This window comes from Salmo trutta, chromosome 27, assembly GCF_901001165.1.
Source record: "Salmo trutta chromosome 27, fSalTru1.1, whole genome shotgun sequence".
NCBI lineage: Eukaryota > Metazoa > Chordata > Actinopteri > Salmoniformes > Salmonidae > Salmo > Salmo trutta.
In genome coordinates this window covers 30213506-30226358 of record NC_042983.1, presented here as the reverse complement: position 1 = coordinate 30226358, position 12853 = coordinate 30213506, and the positions used below count along the sequence as shown (strand labels likewise).

Genomic DNA, 12853 nt, shown 5'->3' with positions numbered 1-12853 from the left:
CGCACCAATGTGTTTGAGGGAAGAAACACTGTACAACTGGAGACTTTGTTTTAACCCAGACGACTCTGGGCCAATTGTGCGCTGCGGGTCTCCCGGTCGCGGCCAAGAATCGAACCCGGATCTGTAGTGACGTCTCAAGCACTGCGATGCAGTGCCTTAGACCGCTGAAGTTTTGATCTTCCATGGTGACATCACCATGCGGTAAATTAGATAATAGACCAGGGGTCGGTAACCATGGTATGGAGTGTGCAAGCACTTCATGTTTTTTATTTAACCGACCTGGAAGACCAGGTGTGTTGAATTTAGTCAATCACAGAACTGATCAATTAGCTCAGTTTGTCTGGTGTGGTGCCTAGTTAGATCAAAATTCTGTATGGTACATACCCCTGGAATAGACCAATAAGAAGAGTTCCAAACCTCTCTGCCAACAACATCTAATTTTCATTTTCTATTCTATTGACCATTTTAATTGAAAACAATCACAGTAAGGTACTTTAAATTGTTACCCAGAAATCATTTGATGATGGCATAAAAAATGGCTACATTGGACCTTTTAACCATTTCTTCATGTGGAATTATGAAGACCACAACACTTGAAATAAAAAAGAATGTATAACAACAACAAAGTTGCATTCATTGTAAAGAGTTAGTCCGGGATTCTATCCATAGCACAGTGCACTGGACAGTCGAAAATGCAGTTTTGATCTGACATATACAGCATTTACCGAACATTGCCTTTAAAAGCCATAGTCTACAATCTGCGATCTGATTAAATCCCGGCCAGAATGAACAAAAATCTACGCTCTGTGTATTGAATATTGTGTTTTATAGCCAATCATGATGAATATAACGTTTTATAAAATATTAGTCACACATACACAATTTTGCCGAAGCAGTATTTTCAATCCCTTAGTGGCAGAAAGAGAAAGAAAAATGCAAACCATGAATTTATTTGTCACTGGAAATCTCATTTTAATCTAGTCTAGTCCTGCTGTAGAAAACGGTGAGCTCTGGTGCGGAGTTGCTAGGTGCTCACTCAGCATTGAGCTGGGTCAGAGTGTTCAGTAAGCCTCTCCAGTGTTCCTCCCAGCACTGCACCTCCGTCCTCTGGACCTGGCTCTCCTGCACGGCCCGGGCCAGCTCCTCCCTGTACCGCTGCTCATAGCACTGTGGGCCCCAAACCAAACACACACATTACAACATCCTATTTAATTGAACATTCTAATATGTCATTCTATGTATTATATCTAGCCTCTGTGTGTGTCTGCTCACATGTCTGAGGTTAATGCCTTGGCCTCCTACCTGGTACATAGATTCACGGGCCTCCACTGCTCTCAGGTGGCCTAAGGTGGTCTTTGCAGTGGTGATGGAGGCTGTTTTCTTGCATGGCTGCTCCACTGGACCATCAGTACTGGATCCAAAGTAAGAGATTCCTGGCCACGTTCTACCACATAAAATGTCATATATGGTTACGTTTCCAGGACTGTATTAATCATATTTATTTAAAGAGGTGCACAATATGAAAATATTACTGCAGTCTTTACTGTACCATCATATTGTGCTTTTCACTGCCAGACTGCGTTTACCTGCTGCCTCGCTGTATTTGATGTGCACTTTGCTTCTCCTCTAGCGGAATACCAGCTTGTTTTCGGCGAATTAGAGTGGTGACATTTTCACTCTTCATTTCAGCTTCTACAATTCCAGATCAGATCAAACATAAGGCTGTTATTTTGACTTTTAAATCAACAAGGCTTGCGAGGATGGATGGAGACTTACGGCCAACTTGGACCTCATCTACGGTCAGGAGGTTGTCCATCTGGAACAGCAGGTTCTCTGTCAGAGAGGTGAGTGATCTCACAAACTCCTCCCCATGTTTCCTCACACATGCCTGAAATCCACAAAATGATGTGCATCCATGAGACTCACAGCCACCGAATTGCCAACTCCCTACTGCTGATAAGGTGGAAACAGATGTGGATATGGTCAGTGCTTACTTGTAGCTCTTGCAGAGTGTTCATGATGGCATTGGTCAGCTCTCTTTGTCTCTCCTCTTCAGCACGATTCAAGGCCTCCAGCTCTTTCTCACAAGCAGGATGGCTCAGACGCACACTCAGCTTGCCACTATGCTTTTTCTGAAAGGACAAGTTACAGACATGAATGCCTTTCCACACCAGGAGATTCACTAGTATGACTGCCCCCCCCCCCACCCCACCCCTGTTGGAATATATTTTATAATGCATCTTTCCTCCCTTGAGATAATTACAGATTTCTGAGTGAATAGATTTAAAGGTGGCTCTATTCAATCCGTGCTGAAGGTCCGCTTTATAGCGTGATTGATAGTTAAAGACAATGTTCCCGCGGTCGCAGAGACTGTATTCACTGTAAATACTGCATATGTCGGCTCAATCGGAAATTGCCTTTAAATTTTAACGCGGACCTTTGGCGATACGGATTGAATCCAGCCCATGGTTTCCACTCTTTTGCTTTCACCAATCTTCCCTTGTCAGATCAGAGATTTCCTCAAGGAAAGACATTTAAACAAGGCGACAGTACCTTTCTCCCCTCGCTCTCATGCAGAGTGATGCCTAGCTGTTGACGGATGTTGTCCGTGTCTTGGCTCAGGCTCCCCAGGTGTTGTTCTCCCAGGTTAGAGATGAGCACCCCTGGCACCTTGGAAAGACCCTCCTCAATGTCTTTCAGCTGCTGTCGGAATTCTGTCCAAAGTCAGGGAACACGTGACAGGATGGAGAGGAAGGGGGAGAAAATGTGCCTCAACTGTACCCAATCGATGGAAATGCAAAAGTCCATGCTAACCTTGCAGACAGTTGTTGTGGTAGTCCTGAGTTTGGCCCTGGTAGACGAGCAGCCTTTTGTTAATCTCCTCAGCACATTGTTCAAACGTCTCCTGGAGGTACTGAGGCCTTGTGATAGGCCGGCGTTCCTTCTTCTTATAGAACTCCTGATCGCCACACACAATTCAATTAGTGTTACTGGCAATTAACATTGGGAAGATTGTGATAATTGGGAATATTAGACTTTACTTTAAATAACATAGGATCAAATGACACATGGCAATATTGGGTTTAACTGCAGATTATAACTAATGAGCTGTTACCTCAGCAACCAGGAGAAGAATATCATTGGTCTTCCAAAGAATGCTGGTTATCAAACTTTTGAAGGTAGTTCTGAAAGAATGACAGATGTGAGAGAATTTAAATCAGTATTGATCTGCAAAGCATTGATCTCAGTAAGGCATGCTGCTGTGCTATTAAGGACTACTCACACGCCATGTGTCTCTGGTTTGGGACCAAACACCTGGAATCTCTTGTCAAAGCGAGTGGGTTTAGAAAACCTCTTCACACTATAAAATAAATAGATGAGTGTGCTTAGGTCTCCATGTAAACTGACCAGCAATACTAAGCTATACAGTAACTCTACTGTTACTACAAGTGATTTCTGCATGATTGTGCTCCAGTGATAACGACACAGAAAAGGTTCCCTCTGACCTTTGTGCACTGACAGATTCGGCAGAATCCCCTGACCTCTGCCCAATAGGAGACGACAACCTGACTACAAAGAGCACAGAGGGACAAAACATTACATCTTACTGGAATCAGCATGACTTTTGCATTTGTTCTTGGCTAGCCTTGGAGCCAGATAGACCACATAGTACGTTAGTATAGCTAAGTACAAACAGCAATATTGCTCAGAGTCTGGGCACCAGGCTAGTTCTTATTGGCTAGATTTAATTCTATCCTTCCTCTGAAGTGGGTGACATCATTGTAAGCCAACATGGCTGGTACCTGTGACTGCTGCTGAGACCCTCTCTGTCGACTCTGAATTGGCTTCCTGGGTGACTTTAGGCTTGCTTAGCCTGAGGAATCATCCGAGAATGTCAGTTCTCCTCTTCACTGCATTACTCATGTAAAAGATCAGTCATTAAATTGGCCTATTTGGACTTAATACATCTCGTCTTTGACCAGGGAGTTCTGACAGCCGCATTCCTAAATGGATACTGTCTGTATGAACATGATTCTCTATGGCCTTATAAACAGAGTTACCGATTGTATTATTAGAAGCTGTGTGAGCTTCTCTCTGACCTCAGCAGTCCCCTGATGACCCCCACGGCCACATCATCCATGAAGGACACCCCCATGCGGCTGGGCTGGAGCAGACCGTCTATGGCAGGGCTTGCTGACTTGCGGGACTTGGGGCGTGCTGCTACAGCGAAGGCCCCCTGGAGAGGGCATTCAGGCATCAGTACTGCCATGGAAGGGTTCTGCACACAAAACACACTGCAGTAAACCCTAGCTGGACCTCAGCCATGGTCAATGCAACAATAAAAACTATGGATCAACAACAACATTGTAAAATCCGCTACATTCCATTTCTCATATAACAATGTGGTTTTGGGTAAGCTGTCTTTATGTATGTTTATATAGAAGACTTTATATTCATTGCAACACACTTACCAAAAAGCATTCAAGATAATGGCATCGTGCCCTCAATTCCTCTATTATAGACCACGTAAAAGTGAAAACATCATCTGTCGTCACTGTCTACAAGAGGGAAAATGAATGAACATATATTAGGACAATTAGTACAAATATGCTGTTATTGATGCGAAAAAATTATGTGCGATGCTCTGTCTAGTAGTCTTTTACAAGAGAAAAATATAAATCAATCAGTACACATTTGGATTGAGTTTAGTACCTTTTCTGGACTGCTTCTGGCACAAGTATCTACCATACTTTTTAACTCTGTCAGGAGGCTGTTGATTTTCTTATTTTGCATGTTGCTCTTTGTTGCCTGTAAAATAGAAGCAGACACATTTTGACCTGTGGGTGTATGTTAAGATATGAGTAATGGCAAGAGAGGGATGCAAGACGGTAAACGAGAGATATCATGAGAGGCGGGCAGAACAGATATAATAATGTACCTCTGTTTTTATCTGAACCTGTGTATTTGTTAGCATTCCTTGGATTTTCTCCAGAAATTTCAAATCCACTGTCAAAAAGTGGAATTTCTCCTCAAATCTGTTTATCACATCCTTAGCCTAAGGGGTAAATGCAACATTGGTATGGCAAAGCTCAGCACAAATATGTAACACTGAAATAATCTGGGTCAAAACAAATGTAATGTGACTTTTCTTTGGGCTTAGGTAAAATTCATACCAGCTCCAGACACTTGGACTCTGTCCCCTCCATATCCAGCATTATGGCCTCATCGTTGGTGTCGATACGTTTAACCATTTTCTCAATCCGTTTGTAATGCGCCTCTATCTCTTTGGGTGTGAAGTTCCCTCCATCTGAGAACAGCCTGCAGGCATAAAGGCCATCATTTACAAAATAATCCGTACTTTGACACCCTATTAAAAAAGTATAGAGGAACAACTCAGGATAGAGGAACAACTCCTACTTAAAGGATTTGATTAACTGGACGTTGGTCTCTCTTAGGCCATCCAGCTTGGACTCCAGAGTCTGTCTGAAGTTTCTCTGTGATGCCTGAATGATGTTCATGTGGCTCTCCAAATTGGATTGCAGCGTACCACATAGCCCAACCAGCCTGAGGACAGAGATGAGCAGTGATGCATTGACAAAGAGAAAAAGAACAACAAAATACATAATTACTGCACGTAAATGGATGTTCTAAACGTTTTGTTAGATAACCACAAATGTCCTTACACGTCTGACTTGGTGGCATAGGTAAAGACATCCTCCATGCTGTAAATCTGGGATCTGAAGTCCTCAGTCAGTTTGTGCTGTCGAATCTGGAGTTCGTGGAAGTCCGTTCGGCAGTTGCCAAGGGCCTGCAAGATGCCTTTACAGTGCCTATCCACACGATCTCTGTGCAGTACCAGTTCTGCTAAAGAGGGCAGACAGACAAATGTACATTAATTTACAGTAAACTACTGGGACTGTTTATTTAGAGTGGACTTTGAAGGTGAGATGGGTTAATCTTCTCACCAGCACGGACATTGTGGATGTCCACCTCGATTCTCTTAGCCCGTGGTTGGTGGAGGTGCAGTCGGAGATCCTGCTCTGACTTCAGTGCTTCCTTCTTGGCGGCCACAATATTCATCGTGTTGGTCAGAGCAGTCTGATATCTCTCTTCGAGGTGATTGAAAAACAACAGACGTATACTACGAGGAAAGAGGGACATTGTTCAGAAAGAGGCTCTCCTTCAACAGTAACTAATGACAAGTACTACAGATAAATGGTTTTATCCAGGCCTGTACTCTTTTTGTAGATCCGCAAGAAGACTTCTGGGGAACACAACCAACTCCATCTCAGATGGAATGGGATCCTGCTCCGTTTCCCATTGAGAGACAAAGCTCTGACCGTTGTACACATTGCCTTTAGAGGTGCAGAATGACTCACTGGACTGAGAGTCAAGAAACTCCCAATGGGAATCAATGTCATCCTACAGCAAGGAGAAACAATTTATATTCCATGCCTACACTGCCATGGTAAAATAAAAGTAGCAGTTTGTGTTTTTGCATGGATTTGAACCTCAGTGTCAAATTCATCAAAGGATGAATGTGCTGGATTTGGACTTTTCTGGAATCCTCCCGGACAACGTTTCCTTCCCTGTACAGTGGTCTGTCTTGTCCTCTTCACACTGGCCCTCCCACTTAAATCTATTGATCCAACATCACACAAACGTTTGCTCATACATAGGATCCTGAAGTAATGTCACAGCATTGAAATTGACTGCTGCTAAAAGACAATATCCAACTCACCAAGGTTTATGACGGGATAAAGGGAGCGAAGTTCCTCAGAGTCCTGTGGTTAAAAGATAGACCCTTAAAGTGATTAACAAATCGTCTGTACAAGGCTAATCTTTATAGTAATAGTGGCTTGCTTTACATCTTAAATCCGTACCTGACTACCGGTATATATCTCCTTGACGTTGAAGAATCGACTGACAGCGGAGCTGTAAGAGTGCAGCTCCTCCAAGACCATGGCAGGATAACTCTCCACTGTGTCCACCTCTTCTTTGTAGAAGTGCATGTATCTACGGAAATCATACAACAGCTGTAGGAAACGCCTAGTCTGCATGTGAAGTTGGGACCAGGCTAGGAAAAAACTCCTTTAGAGAAATACTATTACATTTCTGGAAAAACAGCCAATAGTAGCCTACACAAGTTTTATTTCATCCAGGGAGTGTAGAGTCTTCTCCAGCGTGATTTTGAGTGCTTCTTCAGTGCTCTCCTGCCTCAGTCTGTCCAACATAACATCAAGATGAGCCTCCTTCTTCTGGAAAACAGACACCAGTGGGAGTTATCAGGGGACCTTGTTCTGCTATCCGTATCCTTGGTCCTTGTGGTGGCAGGGCAGTGCTGGTGGTGGGAACTGGGAATGAGGCTCACCTGGATTTCATGCTCCTGACTGTAGCGCACCTCGTCCAGCTGGTCTTGCAGCTGCTGCTCCCTCCTCTGCAGCCCGGCACTGTGCACCTCCCACAGGTGAGATGCCCCACGTGTGAATTTGAAAAGTGACTTACTTAGCACAGCAGCTCTCTTGGCCAAAGACTCAAACGCTCTCTGGGGTAAGAGACGGAAAGTCAGGGCATTACCAACCTTTAACAGGATGAATGAAAAACACAGTGCTGTTGTTGTCTTTGTCTTTTCCCAGGACTTACATCCATGGTGGCAAGGTGCTCCTCGGTCTGGCTCTGGCATTTCCCAATCAGAGGCAGGAACTCAGCATTAACAGTATCCTGGATCTCTTCTGGAGAAACCCCATATGTAGTAATCTCTTTCTAAGTAAACCAATGGAAAGGAAAATGTGACTTTGACATGGTTACAGTGTACATTTACAGATTAGCAAATTAAATGAGAAATATTTATAATTCAAAGATAATATAATAATATTTGATTTTATAGGGGCAGATACAATTAAAACATTGACACAATGAATTATCAAGAGTCAGGTGCATTGCACCATCATGCCTTAGCTCGTGCTAATTTCCAGAATCAGTCCCAAGATGGGCTTTAAATAAGATGATCTAAAAGGTGGAAAAGAAAAACATGACCGATATGTACCTTGACTTGTTCTACCTCAGCTAGGCATTCTTGCCAGGTATTTTCATAATAGGAATGTAGCTTCCTCATTGATTCAATGTGCATACAATCTGAGGAAACATAGAAATGTAAAACACAGAACGCGCATATAAACGTGTATATAAACATAATATTAAGACAGTATAGAACAAGGATTTGCTCACCAATTTGCTCGTTGACAGATGACAAAGACTTATACCACTCAGTGATTAGAGTCTTTGAACATCTTGGAGGTATCATGGCACTACAAATAAACCCAGACACAATGAATCAATCATTATCGTCATATCTGTCTAATGTATCCCGAACTAAGTGTGACACACTGACTCGTCTCACAACAAGGGGAAATTGCCTGCTGACTCACGTGAGTGACTGAAGAATTTTGATGCGTCTTTCTCTAAAAGATTGCTGTGCTGCACTCATGGTGTCCAGAATAGCTTGTACGTCCTTGGGACACTGGATTGGAGGGCTTCCCATGAAATCTCTAATGCCAAAAAGTTGATGGGATTTAGAAGTTAAGCAAGAATTATGACACCACTAAATATCACAACTCAAATATAAGGAGGCAGACTTTTTTTGGTAGTCAAAGTTAAAGACAGAGAATAGCCTACTAGATGTTCCATGGAAGAGATTAATTAATTTGTCGAACACTGAAGAAACAACCTACTTGAACCTGCTGACCACACCAAGGACCTTAAAGCTCTTCCAGTCTTGCAGTTTGTCCTCCCATCTGAGTCGGTGGAATACCTCCTTCTGTAGATCATTCTCCATCAGGTTCAGGTAGAGCTTGGCCACTGCTCGTCTATTTGCTAGAATAGCCTGGTTTATCATCTGCGGAGGGAGGCGACATGAGTGTCTCCGTGCACTGCAGTTAGTGTCATTTCTACACTACCTTGATGATAATGCACCAAGAACATCCTACCATGGCTTCTCTATTGATCAGTCGGTGTATATCCGAAGGCATTACGTAGCAGATCTTTTCCAGTTTCCCTGTGTATTTTCTCAGCAATGCTGCAATCTGGACAGCAATAGAACAATGTCAAGAACAATATCAAGTAATTTACATAGTGATAATTTATAGTACTGTTGTATAAGACTCACCATGGCTGTTCTGTCAGACTCATACTTAGCCAGGGTATCATCCAGATCCTTGATCCACTTCCTCCTAATCACTGACTCTTGTTTCACTGTATCCCAGAAGTCATGAAGTCCCTGTAAGAGAAGTTGTGACAATTCAAATTGTTGCTGTTGGTTATTTATCCTATTGATGTCATGAAACGAGAAGCCATTTAAGGCTATTCTGACCTGTAAGGTGAACTTCTCCAAATCAGAAAGATGTGCAATCCTCTGCATTTGTCTCTCCACATTGCCATCATACACTGAGAGTTGGTGCAGCACCTCTTGCCCAGTTTTCCTGAATAATGTCTCATACTCCTGCGAGCAATAAGGCATTGTGTCACTTCTAAACTACTAGAATTATAGTAATAATTATAATTACCAAGCCATTACATTGAATACCTCAAAATTGTATTGTACTAACTTACAGTAACTCACTTTTTTTTATTATACAATGCCTATGACTGCTTCAATATATAAACTCAAACTTGACACCGTAGTGAATATGAGGTGCCTACCACACTGAGCACAGAAAGGTCCCTGTACAACTGTGCCACAGCCTCTAGGTGGTTCCTCTGCCTTTTCTCCATCAGGCGTTCAATGATGTCTGACCCTGGCTTTTCTGCCACTGCGGAGATAAGAAGGAAGGGATCAATAACCTCAGGCAAAACAAGCACAAGTCTGCATTCGCCTACCATCATTCATCACCCACCCTCTTACAATGTTTAAGCCTGCAAAACTTTAGTGTGCTACTTGCCAACATGGTCAGGTAGTCCACGGATCTCCTCCTCAACAAGCTGCTCCTCAGTCGTCTGGCAATGCTTGATGCCTGAGAACAGTTGGTACCTGTGGTGTCAAACAGGGTCAGACAGACTCACACACCCTTCAAAAGTACATGCATATTACAAATTGACAATATGCGATGACCCACTGGGCACACACTGGTTGAATCAATGTTGTTTCAATGTCATTTAAATGAAATTAGGCATAGAATTTACATCTGTGCCCAGTGGGGAATGTGTTCTGAGTATGTATGAAGGATGCAACTTGTATTCCACAGTGCCTGTACCTAACAGCCATTTCCTCTGAGCATTGGTGGGTTTCAGCCTGAAGAGTTCTAATCCGCTGCTGCAGACCAGTGTCTGTGTCCCTACTAAGAGGAGGGTTGTCCCTTGGTAAGAATCCTTCATTAGTCTCACGTTTCCTCCGAGTATCATGTAGAGACCTTGACAGCTGAACCTGAGGATAAAATTGATGCGTGGCATTAACGTGCAACAACATAGACACTACGAAACTTTTAAAGCATTTCATATCAATAAACAACCTATAGCCTACCTGGGCGTCAAACATCTGGCGGTAGACTTTCCCACTTGGAATGACACGAGTCTCAGCCATAATGTCGAGACAGGAGTTTTGCGTAGCTTACCTAAACATGCAATGTAATCAAGCAGCTACTGTAACGTTAGCTAACGTTATTTGCTACTTCAGTAACGTTACTTTGCAAAACAGCTCAAGCGCCAAGCCTAGTCACAGTTGAAAATATACATTGCATGACAATACATTGTGTTCTATTTTAGCTATATAATATAGAGTTAATACTTATTTGGCTATCACGTTATTAGCTCAAGTTCGATTGAGTTTAGCTAGGATGCGAACTCACGATTCCATCTGACCCAGGCAGAGCGTCCATTCGTCGCTATGACAACAGATCCTCGAAGCGATCTCGGGTTCGTTTGTAACAAGTAAACACAGAGTTTCTAAACCCAGAGACGCAACATCGAGAGACTTCCAGCAACGCTTAAGCAGACCAGGCTGGGCTTTGGGGGTTGAGAAATCAATAAGAGATGTGAAAATTCTTCCTTAGCTGTTCATTTTCTCAAAATCTGAAGGCACATCCTAGATTCGAGACAATGTCTTAAGTAGTTGAACATGTTATTACTCCAACCTTGTGAAAGTTACAAACTGACCCGTTTTCATTTTCCTCAAAAATAATTGTATTATATAGAAGGAGTGCATTTGTTTTGAAGGCCTGCATAAGCGGAGATTGATGCGAGAGACCCAGTGACGTCATTCTACGCATGCGCTTAGCTAGCCAAAGTCGCCATGACGTCCCCTACAAAAGGGATCGGGTATTTCTATTGGAGAAGCAGTTTCTTCCTATCTTCATACTGTACTGTCTTTGAAGTAACGTTTGTGAAAATCTTTAATTCCGTGCCACAAAATTTAAACCAATGATGCAAACATTGCAACCGTTTGTGTGCATAAATGCCAAACAGTTTGCGCATTTAGTGCAAGTGTGTACCACGCCTCTTCACCAAAAAATTCTATACAAATTGTAGTTTAACTTACATTTTACATTGACATTTTAGTCATTTAGCAGACGCTCTCATTCAGAGCGACTTGCAGGAGCAATTAGGGTTAAATGCTTTGCTCAAGTGCACATTGACAGATTTTTCACCTAGTTGGCTCGGCCATTCGGATACTGGCCCAACGCTCTTAAGCGCTAGGCTATCTGCCGCCCCTCTTACGTCACTAGTTACCACAGACACAAGTCATAAACCACGGCCCTTTCTAAAATGTATCATCTTAAAATATGATTTTAAAACAAAACTGAATCCTAACCTTAACCACACTGCTAACGTTATGCCTAACCTTAAATTAAGAGCAAAAAGCAAATGCTAAGTTTTCTTGAATTTTTACAAAATACCTAATTTTGACTTTGTGGCTGTAGTAACTAGTGACAAACCATTCAACTTTTCTTTGCCTTTCGTACTAGCTACACTATCCACCTTCCTCTGCTTTTGCATGACAAAAAATGCACATTAAGAAGTACAAGCAAAGATATTAGAGGAAGGCTTCTATACCGTCTCTGGTACAAGTAACTTGCATACAGAAACACATTCATCATGCAGTCACAGTTCAAAATATTGCAATTTTATTAGAACAATACAAAGAGTAAATATATACAGTACCAATCAAAAGTTCGGACACACCTACTCATTCAAGGGTTTTTCTTTATTTTGACTTTTTTCTACATTGTAGGATAATAGTGAAGACATCAAATCTATGAAATAACACATACTGAATCATGTAGTAACCAAAAAAGTGTTAAACAAAACAAAATATATTTTATATTTGAGATTCTTCAAAGTAGCCACCCTTTGCCTTGATGACTGCTTTAAACACTTAGCATTCTCTCAACCAACTTCATGAGGTAGTCACCTGGAACGCATTTCAATTAACAGGTGTGCCTTGATAAAAGTTAATTTGTGGAATTTCTTTACTTTTTAATGTTTTTGAGCCAATCAGTTGTATTGTGACAAGGTAGGGGTGGTATACAGAAGATAGCCCTATTTGGTAAAAGACCAAGTCCATATTATGGCAAGAACAGCTCAAATAAGCAAAGAGAAACAACAGTCCATTATTACTTTAAGACATGAAGGTCAGTCAATCTGGAAAACATTGAAAGTTTCTTCAAGTGCAGTCGCAAAAACCATCAAGCGCTATGATGAAACCGGCCCTCATGAGGACCGCCACAGGAAAGGAAGACCCAGAGTTACCTCTGCTGAAGAGGATAAGTTCATTAGAGTTACCAGCCTCGGAAATTGCAGCTCAAATAAAAGCTTCACAGAGTTCAAGTAACAGACACATCTCAACATTAACTGTTCAGAG

The 12853-nt window shown here is 42.2% G+C and overlaps 1 protein-coding gene across 5 annotated transcripts; it reads right to left on the bottom strand.

The window, feature by feature from the left end:
• Nucleotides 1-238: 238 nt before the first annotated feature.
• On the bottom strand, nt 239-11352 carry ccdc180 (coiled-coil domain containing 180). Of its 5 annotated transcripts, XM_029717761.1 has the most exons (38): nt 10842-11352; nt 10517-10607; nt 10251-10420; nt 9939-10027; nt 9700-9809; nt 9371-9499; nt 9167-9277; nt 8988-9083; nt 8733-8896; nt 8430-8549; nt 8230-8309; nt 8048-8136; nt 7645-7764; nt 7373-7546; nt 7144-7259; nt 6885-7017; nt 6743-6785; nt 6513-6640; nt 6239-6423; nt 5967-6142; nt 5685-5865; nt 5419-5565; nt 5175-5319; nt 4940-5056; nt 4714-4809; nt 4473-4559; nt 4101-4279; nt 3804-3874; nt 3507-3570; nt 3284-3361; nt 3116-3185; nt 2815-2959; nt 2554-2714; nt 1995-2132; nt 1777-1888; nt 1587-1692; nt 1303-1444; nt 239-1167 (listed from the first exon to the last, which is right to left on the bottom strand). In XM_029717761.1, the coding sequence occupies exons 2-38, from the start codon at nt 10574-10576 to the stop codon at nt 1033-1035; spliced, it is 4467 nt and encodes a 1488-aa protein (XP_029573621.1). In that variant the 5' UTR covers nt 10577-10607; nt 10842-11352; the 3' UTR covers nt 239-1032. The 5 variants fall into 5 exon arrangements, with proteins under 5 accessions (XP_029573621.1, XP_029573620.1, XP_029573623.1 ...); XM_029717760.1 differs by having other exon boundaries at nt 10517-11352; XM_029717763.1 differs by having other exon boundaries at nt 4101-4237; nt 10517-11352.
• Between the last annotated feature and the right edge of the window lie 1501 nt (nt 11353-12853).

Bases quoted from the DNA above. Each gene is read 5' to 3' on its own strand.
- ccdc180 (XM_029717760.1), bottom strand. From the start codon at position 10,576: ATGGCTGAGACTCGTGTCATTCCAAGTGGGAAAGTCTACCGCCAGATG. The intron at 9,278-9,370 runs GTCAGAATAGCC...CTTCTCTTACAG, and splicing joins TGGAGAAGTTCACCTTACAG to GGACTTCATGACTTCTGGGA. The intron at 5,320-5,418 runs GTAGGAGTTGTT...TTATGCCTGCAG, and splicing joins CAGTTAATCAAATCCTTTAA to GCTGTTCTCAGATGGAGGGA.